General features: G+C 34.0%; 1 protein-coding gene across 4 annotated transcripts in view; it reads left to right on the forward strand.

Annotated features, from left to right (window-relative positions):
* The window catches only part of HNRNPLL (heterogeneous nuclear ribonucleoprotein L like), a 39,758-nt gene extending 22,394 nt beyond the window's left edge, over nt 1–17,364 (forward strand). For 2 of the 4 annotated variants that reach the window (XM_055399480.2, XM_088841531.1), the window contains 9 exons: nt 380–476; nt 566–638; nt 4,861–4,932; nt 9,134–9,351; nt 12,077–12,198; nt 12,659–12,860; nt 13,539–13,596; nt 13,687–13,785; nt 16,320–17,364. In XM_055399480.2, the coding sequence (XP_055255455.1) occupies nt 380–476; nt 566–638; nt 4,861–4,932; nt 9,134–9,351; nt 12,077–12,198; nt 12,659–12,860; nt 13,539–13,596; nt 13,687–13,785; nt 16,320–16,375 (997 nt within the window). In that variant the 3' untranslated portion in view covers nt 16,376–17,364. Of the gene's footprint in view, nt 1–379; nt 477–565; nt 639–4,395; nt 4,478–4,860; nt 4,933–9,133; nt 9,352–12,076; nt 12,199–12,658; nt 12,861–13,538; nt 13,597–13,686; nt 13,786–16,319 lie in introns of all 4 variants that reach the window. The other 2 variants (XM_088841532.1, XM_055399481.2) reach the window with 2 other exon arrangements.
* Nucleotides 17,365–21,119: the final 3,755 nt, after the last annotated feature.

Consider the following 21,119-nt stretch of genomic DNA (forward strand, 5'->3'; position numbering starts at 1 on the left):
AGGCACGACTGAGCAACCTCACTTTCACTTTTCACTTTCATGCCTTGGAGAAGGAAATGGCAACCCACTCCAGTGTTCTTGCCTGGAGAATCCCAGGGACGGGGGAGCCTGGTGGACTGCCGTCTATGGGGTCGCACAGAGTCAGACACAACTGAAGCGACTTAGCAGAGTAGCAGGATTAATGTAGACATTTTGGTTGCATTATGTTTTCTTTGGTACCCTTGATCTTAAAAATAAATTCTCGTACTAAAAATTGTTAGAAATTTATTTCATAAAGCATTTTCAGAAGTTATTTCTGACTTTTTTCAGTCCACTTCTTAGGGAGTGAATAATGATAAATTTTGGACACTTTAAACCAAATTTCCTTAATAGAGCTTACGTTCGAATCAGTCCTTTGTGCCCAGAAAGCTAAAGCAGCTCTCAATGGAGCAGATATATATGCTGGATGTTGCACACTAAAAATTGAATATGCAAGGGTAAATATTTTTTTTTCAACACTTTGCCAGAAAAGTTATTTATGCTTTGGATACACAGTTTGAACTTCCTTTCTTTTTAATCTTAACAGCCAACTCGTCTAAATGTTATCAGGAATGACAATGACAGTTGGGACTACACTAAACCATATTTGGGAAGACGAGGTAAGTATTTTATGCATTTTAGATGTACTTGACATCTGCTGTCAAATTTTTACATGCAGTTAGATTCCTTTTTCCTGACATGAGCTAGTTCATTCAAATGAAAACCTTGTTGATGAAGCTTTTGTTGCAAAAGGCCTTGTAATGCTGGAAAAGAACCTTGAACATTAGTGCCCCCTTCTGGTATGTACTGAGTTAACTTATATTTAGTTCAACAAGGAGCCCACACATACAGGCACGCCCGCAGTTCAAGGACTTGCATTTCTCCAAGCAGCTCTCTCTCTTTGGAGGAGAGGAAACTGATTCAGAATATTCCTTACAAACTTCAAACTTGCACACTGCTTCTCTATGGAAAGAACTTTCCCCCCAAGCTGGACGAGGCATTAAGAAGGATAGAGGACTCCAGCAGGCTGACTCTACACTTCATCATGCACAACATCGGCATCAGCAAAAAGCCCTCTGAAAAACTCAGACTTGCAATTCACCTTGACTGCATACTGCATGCACCATCACCCCAAGTTTTTAAAGGAGGACACTTAACAGTACTTCAGACTTGCATGGGATGAATACCATGATAGACTGTGCCCATTTATTCAAGTTGTATGTATATATTGGTTTGATTTCCCTTAAGGTTTCAGTTGTAGAATTTAAAACTTTTCACTGACGGATACTACATTTTATCTACAATGTTGTAAATCTTAATGCCCGTTGCTGTAACTGTTAGCAGCTTAGATTCAAATTGTTAATTGAATCCTTAATAGAGGATATAATCCTTAATAGAGCTATCTGCAGGTCTTGGAAATTATAATGCTCAACCAATCCACACAGATATTAAAGATAAAAGAGATGCATATTTGCTGCACCTAAGATTACTTTTTTGTTTTTGTTTTCCTCAATTGTGGACATTGAATAACATAATAATGAAAAGATGCATTATATGTAAAAAAAGATTTTCTGTGTGGTTTGATTTTTGTAAAGTGGCTGTTTATAAGTTGTCACTTTTTGTAACAATTTAAGATTATCATTCATGTTAATTTGTGTAACTAGAAATTTTGACCTTTCAAATGTAGGTGAAAGTACCATGTCTGTTCAAGGTAGATTATATTTAAACTTTATAAATCTGAAAATAGGAGCATTTCATTTGAGATGCATTTTCACCTATAACTTATAATGCGAGATTTCATGAGCATAGATTTGAATGATAAAATTGTTCAACTGACTGTGTGGCAATTCTGGAATATACAAATCAAAATGTGGATCTTGTAAAAACAAGGGGGCTGCAGTATTGGCTACATCTCAACTACAATATCAGTGTTTGAACCATGTGTTGGGAAACCTCACCAAGATGAGTATATCTGTAGAAGTCAGTAAACTAGGAAAAACCTTTATGCAAAATATCTTGGTCAGTAGGAACTCCATAGTGCATGTACTCTTGCCAGAAAAAAAAGAGACAATGTGGTGATCCTTTGCATGTTCAAATATTTAGGACTTTCGGGTGATTGACCCCTTTAATTCTTAGTTCTCAGGAAATCATCTTGTCTTACGCATGGGGTTGCAAACAAGTTTGTTTGATAATGCAGCTTAGGCTGGACCCCACATTTTTCACTACTCACAGAAATCTGCTTGGCCTGGGCTTGGTACAGTTGAATACAGTATTGAAAAACAAAGCCTTAGTACTCAAACAACAGAACAAGTGGTTGATGAGAAATCTCTCACTTCTGTCAAGTTACAGTTACTGAGCATTCAGTTTTGTTTTTTTCTAAACTCATTTGAAATAGTAAGTGTGGTTACTTTTCCCTTAATGTTTCTTAAAATATTTATGGACATCCTTCTTATTTTAATAGTGTTTATTTCTATTCTTTTAAAAGAGCTGAGTTTTACAAAAGCCAGCTTAGATTAGATTTTTATACAAGAAATTATAGTCAGGAAAGTTTAGAAATGTACGATAGAAATTTAAATAGGGAAATATAATTAAAGGAGGTAAAACAGTTAGCTGTTTATACTTTCAAAGGGAAAAAAATTCTTGTTTTCTGATTCCTTACAGATATTTGTCTGTACAGCAAATATCATATAGCAGTTTATTTTTGTTTTTGTAGTGACTTCAGCTTCCATTCAAGTTGGTATTGAACTGTAACTTTTTCTACCAAAAACAAGAGTGACTTTATAAATACAATCTTATTTCAAAAAGTTCTTTTCAGGTCAATTTATATTTTAGTACAAAGAATTCTTAGCCTAGACTCCAGAGAATCCCTCCAGAAATGTTAAGCAAAACTTGTGTGTGTGTGTGCATCTTTTGGGGGAGAAAAGGTCCACAGCTTCCATCAGACTGAATCCGTGAAAGATTACAAACCACTGTTTATACATTGATAAATTCAGTGTTTGACTCTTCCTCATACTTCTTTATATGACCTTATGTTAGGTAGTGCATTCTTCCAATTATTCAAGAGAAATAATGACAGTGTTTGACTGAAAGATACTTTAGAGATCATCTACTCTTAACTCCTTCATTTTATACATAAAGATTGTTTCTATGATTATATAGCAAATTAGTGGTTAAGTTGAAATCTTAATTGATTCCCAATTCAGTCCTCTTTCTTTTATAGCACATAGTTAACTGTCAGTAAAACTAAGCCATGAAGACTTTATGATGGTTTGGGTTTAAGATTCTTAAATCAGATAAGCACTTATATTTAGCATTTGGTTGCATTCTTGATCAGAAGATTGTTAGCAGAATAGAATAGCAGACTGGATTGATAGAGTGAGACTTGAATGATAATACTGGGAAGAAGGGAACTGTGAGTTTTTAGATTGGAGGAGAAATAAATGACTTTGGGAATATGAAGAGGATCATAATAACTTCTAAGCATTTGAAAGAGTTTTTGGAGAAAGACTAAGTATTGAGTAAGGCTGTGAGGCCCTAAATGGAGTAGAATATATTTAGAGGACAAATTTCTATACAATATAGAAATTAATTTTTTCATGATTTAGGACTAACTGAAAATGTAAGGGAAAGTAATGAGTACCTTGTTACCAGAGTTGGGTCAACAGAGGCTAGGTGGTCCCAGTTGATAGTCTCAGGGATGATATAAAGAGAATTTTTACACTGAATAAAAGTTGAACTAGATGACCTCCTAGGTCCCTTTCAGTGCTGTGATAACTTGAAATAGGTAATTAAAACAATACTTCTGTAGCGTGAAGTGAAAATTAAAGTATTTCTCATCTCCCATTAACCTCATTTGTTTAGGTGACTAAGGATATGTAGAAAGTCTTCTCTTTGAATTTTCAAAGAATGACCAGACTCTTAAGATTCATTAAAAAAAAAAAGAAACTCTTACTGAACACCATAATTTGATCAGCAAACTTTCTCAAAATATTATGCAATGATTTTTAAAGTTTACTAACATAGGAAGTACTATTTTAGAAACTTAGAATAATTTTTTTTATTGTTATCTTAGATTTGAGGAAATTGGCATGCCTCCCCTAAAGATGTAGTTAGCATAAAAATTATCCTTTAGGAGTATTGTAGTACTCTCGTCCAATAATGTAGCCCCCTTGGTTAGCTTTAACTTGGCATATTTAAGCTTTGGGGGTGTTCTTAGTTCTGACTGGTGTTAAGGTCTATAGACAGTGGCCAATCCATGATACAGTATGGGCCAGTGATGTGAAAATTTCCAGCTCTCAAGTCAGTAGGTGTTTGTAAATATGTGTATATACATACAAAATACTCTGTGTTTACTGATTGTGAAACCATGTAATACAGGTTGTTGTTGGCTTATGCTGAACTTCTTGAAAGAAGCCCACTTTGAAAATGTGTTGCTGTTGAAGCTAATAGTATGCATCAGGTACTGTCTTTCAAAAGTACTGCACTTAAAGCTTGTTTTAAAGACATGTATTGGTAAAAAACTTCTGTACAGTGTCAAGCTTTAGCATTGTGTACCTCACTTTCTGAAAAGTATCCATTCTTTCCTTAAATTCAAAAGTGTGATTGTATTTGGCGTTTGCCAAAAAGATATTTTCAAGTTAAGTGGAATTTGTTAGATAGAATTATTTTCTTAAACTTCTGGTGTTTGTATTTAAATTGGATATGAATGGATGTTTAACATTAACCAGGAATCACATTTCTCATGAATTGTAATGGATGTTTTGAATGGGTGTTTCCCATGTGAGAACTCTGTTAAGTACTTGAGTCAAAATTGTTAAAACCATGTTTCTACTTTTGTGTCAGATAGAGGAAAGGGTCGCCAGAGACAAGCCATTTTGGGAGAACACCCTTCTTCGTTTAGACATGATGGCTATGGTAAGTTTGTCAAGGCAGAAGGAAGGTAGTATAGACAAACTCTTAGAATTTTTGCATTTCTGATGAAGAATGGCACAATTCTTGTCTGTCTCTTTTTTCTGCTCACTTGACTTGGTTTATGGGATCAGTCCCTTATTAATATACTCCAAAGGAGTTATCCAAAGTTCTTTGTTTTCTTAGGGTGTTGTTATATCACATAATCTTTGGGATAAATGAGAGCTCTTGTTTGGGATTGAAAGCTTTTTTACTGTTACATTTTGTTTTGTTTTGGTTTTGATTAGTTATGAGCTCCAGACGGTTAGAAGACCAAAAAGAAGTATAGCTCAGTAAGTGTATTTTCTTCCATTCCAGCAGTTTATGAGCAAAGAGGAATTTAGAGTAATAAAAGGCAGAGCAAATGGGGTATTTGTTGAAAAGGAAACATGATTTTGGTTAGATCTCTTAATTCTTTTAGTTCTATACTTGGTATTTCACCTTTGGTTAAATTTGTATTTAGTTCTTTTTCTTTTTAAACTTCTTAGTTTTAATGTTTGCTATGTTGATAAGATTATGAAACCTAGATTGGTAATCTTCCCCAGGAAAAAGTTAGGTATCTGGATGTTGTCCTTATAAGCAGATGTTGAGAATTGTTGATAAAAGTTGGAACTGGTTCTAAGTTCTGTGTTTTTAAATATTTTTTTAGTTTTTAGCAGTAGTTATTGACCCCACCTATTCTGTGGTTTAAAGTTGAAGTACAATTAGCATTACTATTAGAAGTGGTAGAAAACAGAAATCGCTGTGTTGTGTTCTTGGGATTTATTATTGAAAAGCCACCAGTGTTTCCTGTTGTTTGAAATGTTTTCAAATAGTGTACATATTTGATGACCATTCTTTGCTGTGAGTTTTAGCTTAATCCCTAGTATCTTTTTTTTGAACTCCAGGAATTAATTGTGTGTGTGTGTGTGTGTGTGTGTTGTTCAAGTTTCTATGGTAGTCTGTATTGCAGAAGATATTTTGAAACAATGTTATATCAAAACAGTAAGTGTAGTATAAAGTGAAAATCTTACTACAGTCATTATAGTGTGTTCCTTGATCATTTTTCTTAGTTTCTTTAACAGTAAATATTAATATGGTCATATAGGTAGTTCTGATCCTTCAGTAAAGAAACCCTTATTAGGAATTTACTGTGCATTGTATAATGGAGGGTTTCAAAAGAATGGCTCATCAAAGTTTGTAGTATAGTTGTAGATTATATAAATGTGTCATGGCAGTCAGCTTAAGGCCAGAATTGGTTAACTATTCTATCAGAGGGAGTTAGAAAAAAATCTGTGAGCATATAAATGAAGGACAAAGTACTACAGTAATGATAACACAAACCATTTTCTCAGTGTGGCTTTTCAGGTTTGTCTTCACGTAATAAAATACATGAAAATTATAAGAATATGTTATATGCCCTAGAAGAACTTTATATTTTCTGAAAGCCTGTTGTGAAACTCTCTGTTGGTTTCATGCCCTAAGAGTGTGTGTGTATAAATTTTTAAGATGCAAAACTCTTTGGAATGATGTTTGTTAAATAGGGATCATTCAGGTTCTGAAGAGTCCTGCTGAAGGATGGTTGTGGTGGGTTTGTGTAGGGGCACCTGCTCTGAGCTATGTTTATTGAAACATTTGTCTCAGAGGAAAGTTTGCTCTAGTTTCCTAGGGAAGTAAGCAGGATAGGGGATAGGAGATAATGACGAGTCAATATTGACTGAAGAGAGAAGTAGCATGAAGAAGCTGGGGTAAAAGCAAAGATGGGAGTCAGTGCTCGTGATATTGAGCCTTTTTTACAAATGCTTCAAATCATAGCTGTGTCCCTTCAGATCAGCAGTTCAGCAAAGCAGGTTCATTTGGATTTTGGTGTCATATCATAGGTGACTTTTCCTGTATAATAGTATGTGAAAAAATAAAAGGTTTATTTAACAGATTAAACTTGTTCACTAGTTTATTATAGCAGTATAAATCTGTGCTTTCAGAATTCTTTAAATCTTTATTTGAAAGTCCAGACATGTGAGATGAACTGATAGAAGACCTCATACTTGAAAAGTGGCAAAAATAATGTACAGATTTTAAAGTATTGAAGATGGGGAAGGCCTTCAAAGTGTTCAAAATGCCATTTATGTAGCATTTTCCCATATAAGTGAATTTTTTTTAAAACAGAAGCAGCAATACTTTTTGCATGAGTTATTTTAGAAAGCTTTTAATAGACTTGTTTTTAATCTTCTTAATATAGGTAGTGATTTAAATAGTGTATATAGCATAATTTAATCCTGATGGCTCAGTGTCATTACAAACATCAGATGATCTCTTGCACTGAATCTGTTACCTGTGGCATTAGATGTAGAGTTTTTGGACCTTGGTCAACTGCAGCAGAGTGGAAGTTTCCATTACCCATCTAACGTACATTTTCCCACTTTCTGTGAAAAAATTTAGTCATAATAGTGTAGTGTCATTACTGTACAAGCAAATGGTAGTATTAGGGGAAGGGCTGGGTAAAGTATAATATATATGTGCATTTTGCAGTAGGGGTAAGAATAATTGATATTTAACGCCACCATGTATGTAATAGTCTAAATTAGAGGCCAAAATACAGATAATTGCTTAATAAGTAACTCACCATGAGCTATATTGATTGTTTTGATAAACTAGATTATCGACAATAAGAGCAGTTGAAAACCTTGATCAGTTTAAGGCAACACTGATAATGATATATTAATAAAGTATGCCTCCATAAAATTGTAGGAATTTATACTATATTTACATGTGTCAGTGATAGTATTTCTGTGTTGTTATGAATGGCAGCTATATTTAGAATATTGAATCCACATAAGCTGTAATAATGTGCTATAATACCAAAATATAGTAGTTCTTAGTAACTCACTCAGTAGATGACAAGTGTTCCTTAGTCTTACATAAGAGTGAAAGCCAGTAGCATTACATATTCTTTATTTCTTGAAAAATGAGGGAAGGACTTGGGTTTTTGGATTGGCTTCTTGCACAGTAGGAAAATCTTTATATGCACCCCAGAATATGCTTCTGTAATCACTGACTCAGCCCACTCGGTAAAGAATCTGCCTGCAGTGCAGGAGACCCAGGTTCAATCCCTCGATCGGGAAGATCCCTTGGAGAAGGAAATGGCTACCCACTCCAGTATCTTGCCTGGAAAATCCCATGGACAGGGGTGGGCTGCAGTCCATGGGATTGCGAAGAGTCGGGCACGACTGAGTGACTGACACTTCACTTTAGGAGCACTAAGATGTGTGGGTTTACATTTTTGAGTTACATCTCTCCATCTTAGCTGCTTGTTCTCAGTTCTTATGCCTCTCTTTTTCCTGCTGTGAATATGCCCTCTGCCAACTTCTAGTATCACAGTTTCTCTGGACTCCTTCATTCCCATCTATTCCATTCACTCTAGCTTTGTTTTTCCTGTTGCTTCTAATCTTTTATGGATGGGAAAAACTGAGTAAATTGAAGTTACTTAGAGCTACTCTGGAGTTAGCTAGTTGATTTTTAGTAAAGATTCTTAGAATGAGAGACATAGTTTTGTGTTTGTTTCTGTGACAGCAGATTCAGATATTCAAGCATTATCTTCTTTTGGATTCTTGATGTTTCAGAAAATGGAAGTTGCTGAATAATGATAACCTTTGAGTCATTTGTGGGGGGTTATTAACTAAATCTAGGCTTTTTGTTTCCTAAATTATAATCAGGAGAATACAATACTAGCCTGAAAGTACATTAATAGTAAAATATATTCAAGAGGACAGCTTCTTAGTGGAACTAAAGGTGTTATCTGTATATAGATTTCACTGAAGATTTTATTGTATTATTCCTTCCTGCAAAAGATGTTGGCAGATTTTTTTGAGTTTCATGTATAATTTATATATAGTGGCCCAAAGTTTTACACTGATTCCTTTTCATCCATCCATAGCCTGATCTTACTTTTTTGTTAAAATCACTTTTTGAAAATAAGAACTTAAGTCCTGGTGTAAGCAAGTGTGTGCAGGTCAGTGTATATTGTATCTGGTGCAAATAAATACAGATTTTTGTTAATTCCTACAGGTTATATTTGAATATTCATACATTTGAGTTTTCCTTGGATATGCATCAACCTAGCTAATAAGTTTGTCTTTGTGTGTGGTGAAGTGTGTCTGCTAAAGTTTTTATTTTGTTTTGTTTTTAATAGGATCCCATGGCCCATTATTACCTTTACCCAGTCGTTACAGAATGGGCTCTCGAGATACACCTGAGCTTGTTGCCTATCCATTACCACAGGCTTCTTCCTCTTACATGCATGGAGGAAATCCCTCTGGTTCAGTTGTAATGGTTAGTGGATTACATCAACTAAAAATGAATTGTTCAAGAGTCTTCAACCTATTCTGCTTATATGGAAATATTGAAAAGGTAAGTTTCATTTTTTTAAGAAATTATTTTTTAAAGTTTCATTTTATATTAACGTCTTTTGCTAGGATATATAATAGGAAAATCTGAAAAGGCTGCAGATATATGTGTTTTCTTGTATTTAAGAACATGCAGGTTCTTTCAGTAGTGAGCCACATAAGTTAAAAATTCATTAGGTAGAAATTTAGAGATTGTTTTTTGTTGGTTAGTGATAAGAGTAGGTTGTTGGTACTAAAAATATTTTTCTATTTTTATCGAAGTGTAGTTGCTTTACAATGTTGTGTTAATTTCTGCTGAATAGCAGAGCAAATTACTAATATAAATAGAAGCCTAAAATGGTAAGTAGTTTAATTAATTACTAGCATATTATAGGCATAAAGCCTATACTTTTAAAATCACTTTAGATATATTCTGGTATTTAACATATTGAACTGTGGAATTTTGAAAGAGCAGTTACTTTCTTGGAGCTTAGTCTTCATAAACATGTCTCAGGAGTTAGCTGTCTATGAATTTTTAGGAGAGTTCTAAATTGATATATCTGCCTCCCAAACGCTAGAGTTCTAGTATCTTCTGCAGGACAACATGCTTTTACCTCAGATCAGTATTTGAAACTGACCCACTTTGATAGACTGTGTCCAAAACTTTTACACTCAAAAAGTAGTGAAACATTTAAATTTCACATATTTTGAAGATCTTTAAAACTTCATTGAACTTTATTTTCACCAGATAACTCTGTGCTTTCCCCAGATCCGTGATGTTTTATTGATATCTCACAAACACTTAGAAAAGTCCCTGTCACAAAGTATTTTCTAAACTATTTTTGAAAGAATCATGGAAAATTTAACTGGGGAAATGATTGGTAGTCTTCTTACCACTTGTTTGATACATTTACTAATTTGAGTTTCAGTACTGTAGTATGTTGTTATTTTCCTGTTGTTTTAAGTGATTTTAGTATTGTTTTCACAGCAATAAAAGAAAGTACAGTGTGTGAGTCATAGTGGGGAATGGAATTGCTACTCTGAGTTCTTAGTTCCTTAATTCTAAAGCCTCCTTGATCTGAGACAGCAACTTGAAACATTTCTGAAAAAAAGTTTCTGCTACCTGTTTGACCACGTGAAAGAGAAAAAGAAAAAAAGAAAGTCCATATTTGGTTTAGGGGATAACATAAGGAATATTTCTGCTTGTATAACTAGCCAAGAATACATGGAACAGATTTAGCAGCAGTGAGAAAAGTAGTTCAGAGTTTTTCATATATACATTTATCTTCTATATCTGGGTGTTCTGTTAAGGTCCAGAAACTGCATAATTTATAACTGATATGTTTTAATGTGTATTTTAATCTTCTTTACATAGTGTTACTCTTCTGTTTGTGCTTTTCACATTTGTAGACAACTGGAATCAGGCAATTTAATCAACATTTTTAGAGCATTGTTTTTTGTGTTGTGAACTATTGTCTCATTTAGAAATCCAAATCACTTTTTAATAAAAAGAAAATTTTCTTATGTTATTTGAACAATTCTGCTCTTTTTCCACATCTCAAAAAATTAAAAATTTTAAATGATACATTTTAAGCCATCATAATCCTTTAAAGATCTATTTATGGTTAGTTTCTTCTTTTTTTTGAGATTTGCCAGTTGAACTACATACTTCACATACATATTTGGTCACTTTATAGAAATGTTATTAGGTTAAATCAAGGGAGAGAAATTTTGCCCACAGGAAGGCAATTGACTTCAAATGAAACTGAAAAGTTCCACTGCAGCTGAGTTTTGTTCAAGTACAGGTGTAGTATAAACATACTAGGATGGCCTATTAAAATTGATAGTTGCAGTGATAGATATAAATGCTATGTTGCAATTTGTTGTGTAAGTACTCTCATTATTCCTTGAGGTTAACAGGTTAGAACTGTGTTTAATACGTTATTAATGTTAGTAATACTTAGTAGATATTTAGGGACTTTCCAAGGCATAGGCACTATGCTGGAAGATAGTCATACTTTATCCCATCCAACCCTTATAGCATTATATACTAAAACTGGAATAATTCAAGAGGATAAATATGGCTTTTCTCAAAGTTGTCACGAAAACGTGTATTTCCTATTTTTTCAACTGCCTCTCCTACTGGAAATGCTATCTCAAGGTCATTTTGTATTATTTCTCATACAGTATCTTGTTTGTTACTAAGGCAATGAACAGCACGCTGAACTGTTGGTAATTATCATTTACTTCCAACATTTCTGACCTTCCTACTTGAACATAAGCTTTAAGAAGAACGTGTCTTAAAAAAAAAGACCATGTCTGTTATGTTTACCATTAAATCCCCAGTACATTAGTACAGTGCATAATTATTAAAACATTTAGGTACTTAATAAATATTTATTGGATGAATAAATATTGATGAGTTCTGCCAAATGTTATCATTATCTCCATTTTAGAAGGAAATCTGTGGCTCAGAGAAGTGAATTGCCCCATTTCACACAGTTAATAAATAACAGAGTCAGGGTAAGCCTTTGCTCTTCTTCCGTGTGTTATACAATAGGATTGCAGTCTTCTGTTTTAAACTATTGCATTTTGATAAGAGTTAAGAGTGTCTAATAGAAGAGCAGAATAAAGTTAAGATTCCAGGTGTTGTTCTTTACTTGACATCAACCACTTATAATGTCTTTTAAAAATTCTGTTACTGTTAAAGGGAATTAAATGTTCACCTTTTGGGGATTTTGTACTTGCAGGTAAAATTTATGAAGACCATTCCTGGTACAGCACTGGTAGAAATGGGTGATGAGTATGCTGTAGAAAGAGCTGTCACACATCTTAACAATGTCAAATTGTTTGGAAAAAGACTTAATGTTTGGTAATTATTTATCTTAAGTGGTAAATTTAAAAAATGTTTATCCTTTTTATTGGAGATATTAATTTCCATTTCAGAATATTTTAATGTAACTGAGAGCAGATCTGAAACTAGCAGCTATATTGGTGTCATTTTAGACACTTCAGATCATATATTTTAGATTTTGTGTATTACTTATACATAGTTTTATAATCAAAGCAAAATGTTAAAATGAGCAATTTTTTGTTTTCTAATATGGAAATATATTCAGTAGGTTTTTCTAAGTGTAAGAACGATTGATTATAACTCACGCCAAATTTAAACATTAAATAAATGTTAAAAATAGTGAATAGTAGTAGCTGCATATGCCTTTTTTGTTAGGATTGATGCAGGCATATATGTTAACAGTTTGAGACTGCCTGCCAACTTGCTGCTTTTATCTAACAAAGGTATGTTCTATACCTCTTTGATTTCTCATCTTTAGTGTGTCTAAACAACATTCAGTTGTTCCAAGTCAAATATTTGAGCTGGAGGATGGTACAAGTAGCTACAAGGATTTTGCAATGAGCAAAAATAATCGTTTTACAAGTGCTGGCCAGGCATCTAAGAACATCATCCAGCCACCCTCCTGTGTGCTGCACTACTACAATGTTCCATTGTGTGTCACGGAAGAGACCTTCACAAAGGTAGGCACTGACGTGTAAATTGTGTAAAACGTTCCTGTTTCTTAGTTTAAAATATGTGGTATTTTAACATCATTTTAAATTCTCTCACTGTTCAGCTTCTGCTTTTGATATTATTGGTATTTTTTTTTACTTATTTGGTAGTTAATACAGTTCATTCTTTGACCATTATACTTTTCTGGCCTCCATCCTTCATTGGTCTTCTGTTGTTTTGTGGATCAATATTTTTGAGAGTTGGAATTAGAATGAAGTATGCTTAGTCCTGCATTTATAAAGTTCTTTGACCGTGTCCTTAAATCTCACCCATAACAGAACTTTATATATCCCTGCATTTTCCCCTAACTGCAGGAAATGCTTCAGAAAAGAATTGATTTTTCCAGAACACCACTCCCCACTTTAGGTACTCAATTAAACCCTGGTCACCTGTGAGAATATATGTTTCAGTTACAAGTCTTGGCTTTATTGTTTAGCACTAAAATTATATACATAGTTTATAGGATATCACCATTTTAATTGATTTTCTCATGTAGCTTATTAATCTAAAAACATTTGGTTTACTTCATTCATGCCATACTCAGAACTTTAAATGCTACCATAAAGTTTACTTTCTGAGGGAGAGGGCAAAAAAGGTAGGAATATTATTTTGGCCTTTTTTAATGGAGTTTTACATTTCTTTGACAGTTGTGTAATGACCACGAAGTTCTTACATTCATCAAATATAAAGTGTTTGATGCAAAACGTAAGTGCATATTTCCTCTTTTTAAGTTTGCTGGTTAATTTGATGATAAGCAAATAACAAGTGGATTTGTGTTTCTTTGTTTTGTTTTAGCTTCTGCCAAAACACTTTCTGGGCTTTTAGAATGGGAATGCAAAACTGATGCAGTAGAAGCCCTCACAGCACTTAATCACTATCAGATAAGAGTTCCAAGTAAGTAAAATTGTGTCATAATTATTCAGTGGGAGTTACTGTCCGAATATTGATGATAATTTAAAGACAGCAGGTTTTTTTTTAATATAGAAGTTTGAATTTTAAAAAGGCATATAAATTCCACAACCCCTAATAATTCTTATATTAGTGACTTTTTGCTATGTAACAGATTATCACAACATTTAGCAGCTTAAAACAGCAAACCTTTATTTATCTTACTGTTTCTGAGGATCAATAATCTATGTACAGTTTAGCTGGGTGGGTCTGCCTCTGGTCTCATAAGGGTGCAATCATTTTAAGTCTTATGACCAGGGACTGGATAATCCAGTTCCATGCTCACTCATGTGTTTCTTTGTAGGGACAGTCAAACCATGTTGGCCATTTCATGGTAGCTCTTTTTGCCTTTTTTGAATGAGTGAAAGAGAGATGAAAGCAAAAGACCAACAAAACAGAAGGCACAGTGCCTTTCGTAATCTATTACTGGAAATGCCGTGATATCACTTATGCTGTAATCTGGTGGTCACACCGACCAACTGTGTGATACAGTATAGGAGGAGGCTATACAGGGCAGTGAATACGAGGAGGTACAGAGTGTTGGGGCCCGCTTGGAGACTGACTTCCATAAATCCTGTTGATCTTTTTAGAAGAAAGCAATAAATATATATCATTAAAAAACTCAGATGGTACATACTGGTACAAAATGAAATTTAAAGCTTTCTATAACCCCTAACCTTTCTGTCTTTTCCTTTTATTCTTCCTTCCCAGTATATGTATCTACCTTTTTAAAACTTACACAAAATGGTTCTTCTATACATACTATCACGTGCCTTACTATTTTCACTTAATATGTCTTGGAACTGTTTCTGTATCAGCACGTGTAAAACTCCCTCCCCCCCTTGTTTTTTTCGCCACAGAGTAGCTGTTTTTAGTAGTGATGTACCATAGTTTACTTGATTTATCATTTCCCCTGTGAAGAATACTGCTTGTTTCTAATTGTGTTTTTTCTGTTACTATAATAAATATCGGACTAGTTGCATATTTTATATTTGTAGGGCAGTTTCCTCCTGGAGAGCATAAAGGTTTATGTTTTGGTAAATGTTACTAGATTGTCCTTGGAAGTTTGAAGTTTACTTTACTACCTGTGGTGTATGAAAATGCCTGCTGCCCAACTCTCCCATCAGTGCTGAGTGTTTTCAGACTTTCGATTTTTACCAATATGATAGATGAAAAATTTTGGTATCCCACATTATTTTAATTTGTATCAACTGAAGTGTCACTCTCTTTATGATGGTAAATGGCCTCTTTTTTATAGTGCAAAGAATACACAAGTATTTAACTTTTGAAGCTTTGTGCTGCGTACTTTACTCAACTCCTGGCTCTATATGGTGTTGAAATGTTATCTTTCTAAATAAATAATAGAATAATTAATACCAGTTTTATTAGGAGTGATGATGAATGGTAGTGGGGGGAAGAAGAATATACACTGAAGTATTTATGGATGGAGTAACATATCTAGGATTTGCTTTAAAATATTCCAGCACCCCAAAAGTGTATGGAGAGTAGGTAGAGGAAGTAAGCCTGACAGATGTTGACAGTTAATGAAGCTATGTGGGTATTCATTATACTGATCCATATATTTTTTCATGATTGAAAATTTTCTTAGTAAAAAATTAGTAAATAGAAATACCTCCTCTCATTTTACCTTAGTCATGAAAATAAATAGTGAGTCAGGCTAAATTTTTGATGGAAGATTTTAAAAGACTTTATGTGCATATTTGAGGTACATTCAAAATACAGTATATGAATTGTAAACTCCTTAAAGACAGGTACAGTTTTTTTTTTAAATCTTTTGCAGTGTCTTGCCTAAACTTGCTGATGTATGTATTTTCATAGGAATTTTTTTAACACTAAAATTCTGGTACATTAAGATAACATAATTATTTCTTTGCATAATCAGTTGACGAAGAACTATCTCTGCTTGTTCTGAAAAGTTAAAGAAGAATGTAAAAAATGAAAGTATTTTTGTGTATTATACCACCCCTTCTTTTCTTTAGCACTTTAAAAATTTATATGCCCTGTTGATCAGATTTAATACTTAACTCTCTTAGAACTTTTTCAGCTCATTTCTTTTACATTCCAATCTTATTCCATTTCCCAAACTATATTTGAATTAACTTTTATAGAGTGATTACCATTGGTGATACTTTCTGCAAAGTGAGTTTTGCAAATGGACTTAGATAAGCCTAATCCTGATACTGTTTATCTATAATGATTAATTCACTATAAAAAAAAATTTATGAGTGCATCCTATGTGTCAAATGATATTTAGAACAACAGGAATGTAAAATGGACAATATTCCAGCCTTCATTTAGCTCACCTGCTAGTAGGTATGAATGAAAGTAATCTTCTTACCTTACATAGAAATTTTCCTTCTTCAAATACTATAAAAAAGTGAAATAATTACTCTGATAATTCAATTTTATCATGAAAGTTTGATGAAGGAAACTTTTAACTTTGTTTTTTAATTTTACAGATGGTTCCAATCCCTATACATTGAAGCTTTGCTTTTCTACATCATCCCATTTATAAGAAGAGACGAGCATGTTAGAATTTATGTTTTAACCTTTATTACAATTTTAAAGCTACACTTCATTTAAAAAAGAAACTAAAATGGTTAATCTAATGTTGCCTTGCTTTAAGATTCTGTTCTGTAATAAATATTTTGCCTTGAGTAAATTTGTTGTAAACTTAAACATTGCTTTCATTTTAACATAGAATATCATAATGTAGACTATCTACAGCTTTCTTGTAGATTATACAAATATATGATTTCTAATCTTATTTTTCTTCCACAGTGAAAATATATTTGCATTCTTAATGCTAATTATCTGCAAGTATTTTTCCATTGTGTATGAGATTAATGCAGGTGAAAGTATTGCATTTTAATATTATAGAATTCCTATTATATGTTTAGATGTTTAAGTATGTTGCAGTTATTCATATTAAACATGTATTTATTAAGTATTTTAATCAAGTTTGAGAATAACATTGCATATGTTAAATTTTAAGTACTACAGATTTAGCTGATTTTATATTTCTGAAAGGCTAACAGACATGGATACACTTGTACAGTATGCACTCAAACTTATTTAAATTGGTGTATTTTTTTTTTTTCTTAAGTCATTGTCCATTTGTATTGACATGCCTCTGTTTCTAGTTCCAGTTTGGCGATTTTATAAAGTTACAGCAATGAGTTAATGTGTTCATCTTCATTTGTTGCATGTGACTTGATGTTGAAAACACATCTGGTATTTGACATTGAAATTTTAATAGAAGTTATAATTAACAATTTCTCTTCTAGATAATCTGAGATCCATGGACGGGCTTTAGGGAGTCTGTGAACTCCCTAAATTTGTATGTAGAATTTTGGGTACTTGCATTTTTATTTTTTACTCTGAAATCCATCAGTAATATATGTATTTTTCTACATGGTACAAGGTATAAGGATCTAATTTTATTTTTATTCCAAACAGATAGCTATTTGTTTCAATACCATTTATTAAACATTCTTTCTCCCACTGGATCTGTTTTTTTTTTTTTTTAAGGAACAAAATGTATCTTATACATAGGCAGGTAAGATGGAAGGACTAAGCATGGTATTGAGAGACTACACTATAGCACATCTATTACCAGGTTCATAGTTTTTTAATAATAGAAAACTGATACAGGCATTTTATTTTCATCTTTAATAGAAGGGAGAATATGTTTTATCTATCTTGAATACTATGAAATCTATAGTTGGCAATAGCCAGTCTCTTGATCCTGAGAGTTTTAAATAAATTTGTATATAGAAGTTCCATTTAGATCTTTTGAAAAGCTTTATTTTGAATTTTAACAAAAAAGCAGTTTGCCTTAATCCTTTTAGAAATGATGCAGGGGTTTAAAAAAGTTTTAAGAGCTGTTGAATAGAAAGTTTTGATGGAAATTAGGCATACATTAACATTTCTCATTGCATTTTGACAACAGTGGACTAATGTCCCTTTAGCCCTCTAGATCTAGAAATTTTAAATTCAATCCAGAAGCATTTTAGACCCTTATGGAACCCACTGAGTGATGTTGAAGGTAACCTGTGAATGAACTTCTGTAAATGTATGGTACTGTGCTGTATGCATAAGTTTACCTGACTTTACAATAAATGAAGCTTTTTTTTTTCCCTTCTTCTATAAATACTTTTCTACATTTGTTGTAAAATTGAGATGTCTTAATTTTAAAAGATAACTTGTGAGTTTGTGTAATAGTTGTCTCCTTCCCTTGCCCTCTGAAAATTAAGATGGATGTCAGTGTTATAGATTATTTTGTGCCTAAGATTTTAGGAGACAAACCTATGGATGGTTGACAGGGCTTATTTAATTTATATGTGCTTTAAGTAGTATTGACTTTACATGTGAATTCTTTTTAATGCTTTCTCCCCACCAGAGTGACAAGTAGACTCCTCAGATGTCATTGGGGTGGTAGGCTGGACCTTGCTGATTGATGCACTGGTCTGTCAGTCCTCTTCTGTTGCTGTCAGTAATGTTTCTGACAGTTTACTTGGGTCTCACCGCTGTGTACGCTTTGGTGACACACCCTCTTTACTTAGCTGTAACAACAGTCTTACCTTCGTGATCGCTCAACTTTTAAGAGAACATGAAAGAGCAGATTCTACAGCTGCTCTTTTAAGAAATAATAGCTTGGGGACTTCCCTGGTAGTCGAGTGGCTAAGACTCAGTGCTCCCAATGCCTGGGTTCAATCCCTGGTCAGGATACTAGATCCCACATGCCACAACTAAGACCTGACTCAGCCAAGTAAATAAATATCTTAAAAAAAGAAATGGTAGCTTTGAGTTTTTTTTTTTCATACTGAAATTCCATTCCATAGCCAAATCCCATGAAACATTTGATAATCTGTAGAAGTGAGTTACAGAATATAAGCTGCCTTCTAAAATCCCTACCTTCCTGCTGAGGGATTACCCTACCAAATAAAAATTACTTGTGGTTGTAGCTGGCATGAGACTTAGCAGCATCTTAGTGATTTGATTATCTAAACAGTATGTTTTCTAGGACGGAACAGAGATGAGGGTAAGAATGAGTAAATGGGGTCAATAATTATATTTCATGTTTTTACATTCTCTGCAGGGATAGGTTGCTGGGTAACTGCTTCTTAGTAGTTATCAGTGATATTGTCTTTCTAGAGGAAAATTCTGAGTGTAGAACATTGTTCCATAGTAATCTAAAGCATAAATTTGCTTCATTTAAAAAGTTCATGTGAACTAAAGTCACCCTAATTTAAACAGCATAAGGAAACTGCTGTAAGCATAGGCTGATTTGATCATACAGTATTAGCTGTATTAGCCCAAATTATTAATTGCTATGGTAAATGGTTAAAAATAGTGGTTACCAGAGACTGGGAATGGGGAGAACAGAGATTAACTGCTAATGGGTATAAGATTTCCTTTGAGATAATGAAAATGTTCTGGAACTAGATAGTGATACTAGTTAACCACATTGTAAATGTACTAAGTGCCACAGAATTGTACATTTTAAAATTGTTAAAATGGTAGTTTTATGTTATGTGTATTTTACTACAGTGGGAAAAAAAAGTCTGGCCCAGCAATCCTTCAGTTTAAACAAGGGCCTATGCAGTACTTCACTTTAATGTAGCTAGTTAGGTATGTTGAGAAAAGAGTGTGGGGATAATGTGGGTTCGTTTCACCCCACCAGCAGATGTAATTCCAGATCTGGCTTATGGTTTTATTGCTGTGGTGGCCGTCAGCTTCTGTTCTGTTCTCCAGTCACCCTGGGCTGTGGGTCAGGGTGGGTCACGGGCCAGAGAAGAGACGGGTCTTGAGCACCATGAGCAGTTAGGGAAGGATTTGAGATGGGGAGAGGATGATTCCATGAATAGAAACTAGAATTTCTCTGTGTTCCTAAACCAAAATGATGCACTGGCTGCACAGTTCAGGTTCTGCTGGGACCCTACTATGTTTTGAGCTACCCTGACTTAATGAGTCTCAACCTTCAGGAAGACATATTAGTGAATGTAGTCAAGTTTCCTTGAAGGTTAAGAGGTGATTTTACTCAGTTGACCCAGTTTTATTTAGATTTTCACCCATATACTAACTATAGCTGTTTCAAAGTCTTGAGGAATTCAGTGAGATTGATATTTATAGAAAACAATACATAGAAACAAAAACATATATAGTGTATAAATTCTTCAGAGGGCCTTTTATTTAATATGGTTACCAAATCAAATTTGGATCCACTCACATGCACAGTAAAACTAATCTACTGACACTGGGCTGTAGTGAAGGAAGGTACAGTGTTTATTGCAGGGCACAAAGCAAAGAGTCCAGGCAGCTAATGCTCAAAAAGCCCAAACTTCCCAATGACTTTCAGGGAAAGATTTTAAAAGACAGGGTGAGAGAGAGGGTTGCAGGGTATATGTTCAGTTTATGGGAATTCTTCTGATTGGTTGCAGGTGAGGTAATTAAGAGTCAGCATCATCAGCCTTGTGGTTCCAACCCACCTGGGATTTATATGCTTGTGGATAGACTACTGTTTTTCTACCTAGTGAGGATTTCATTATCTGCAGAACAGTTTAAAGGATATGGCTCAGAATATTACCTATAGCTCTTGAGGGGAATCTAAAGGTCCTTGACATCATTTAATGGCTGAATTATCATTATTTTGTCTTGCTTGACCATTTTCCTTTGTTTCTGTGTTTTCTCACTTCTCTGATTAAATTTATTGTTTGGAACTTGGGGAAGGCCTAGAAGGCTCAAGTTATTCTGCAAATAAGAGGCATTCAGAAGACAGGCAGGGGGGTCTGTCCCAGAAAGGTCTAGTTTGTTGTTTAGCTGCTAAGTCATATATGACTCTTTGTGACCCCGTGGACTGTAGCCCGCCAGGCTCCTCTGTCCTTGGAATTCTTCAGGCAAGAGTACTGGAGTAAGTTGCCATTTCCTTCTCCAGAGATCTTCCCAACCCAGGGACTGAACCCATTGCAGGCAGATTGTTTACCACTGAAACCACCAGAGAAACCCTGCTGGGTTACAAGATGAGAATGCAAATGCATTTTGTTTTAGGCAGTTGTGTGATACATGATAAAACCTGAACTATTTCTGCCTAATACAGTATAGTAGGACTGATGCAAAATCATGGTAGAGCGTTTCTTGCTAGACTGTTATAAGAATGAGTAACATCTATAGTACTGTTGCCAATGCAAAATCAGACTTGTCCTACGAAAGCCTCTCTTATGATTGTTTATTTAATGCTATGATATCTCTCAGTAAAC

Source organism: Moschus berezovskii, chromosome 11 (genome assembly GCF_049115385.1).
Source record: "Moschus berezovskii isolate FMDL1 chromosome 11, NW_MosBer_1.0, whole genome shotgun sequence".
NCBI lineage: Eukaryota > Metazoa > Chordata > Mammalia > Artiodactyla > Moschidae > Moschus > Moschus berezovskii.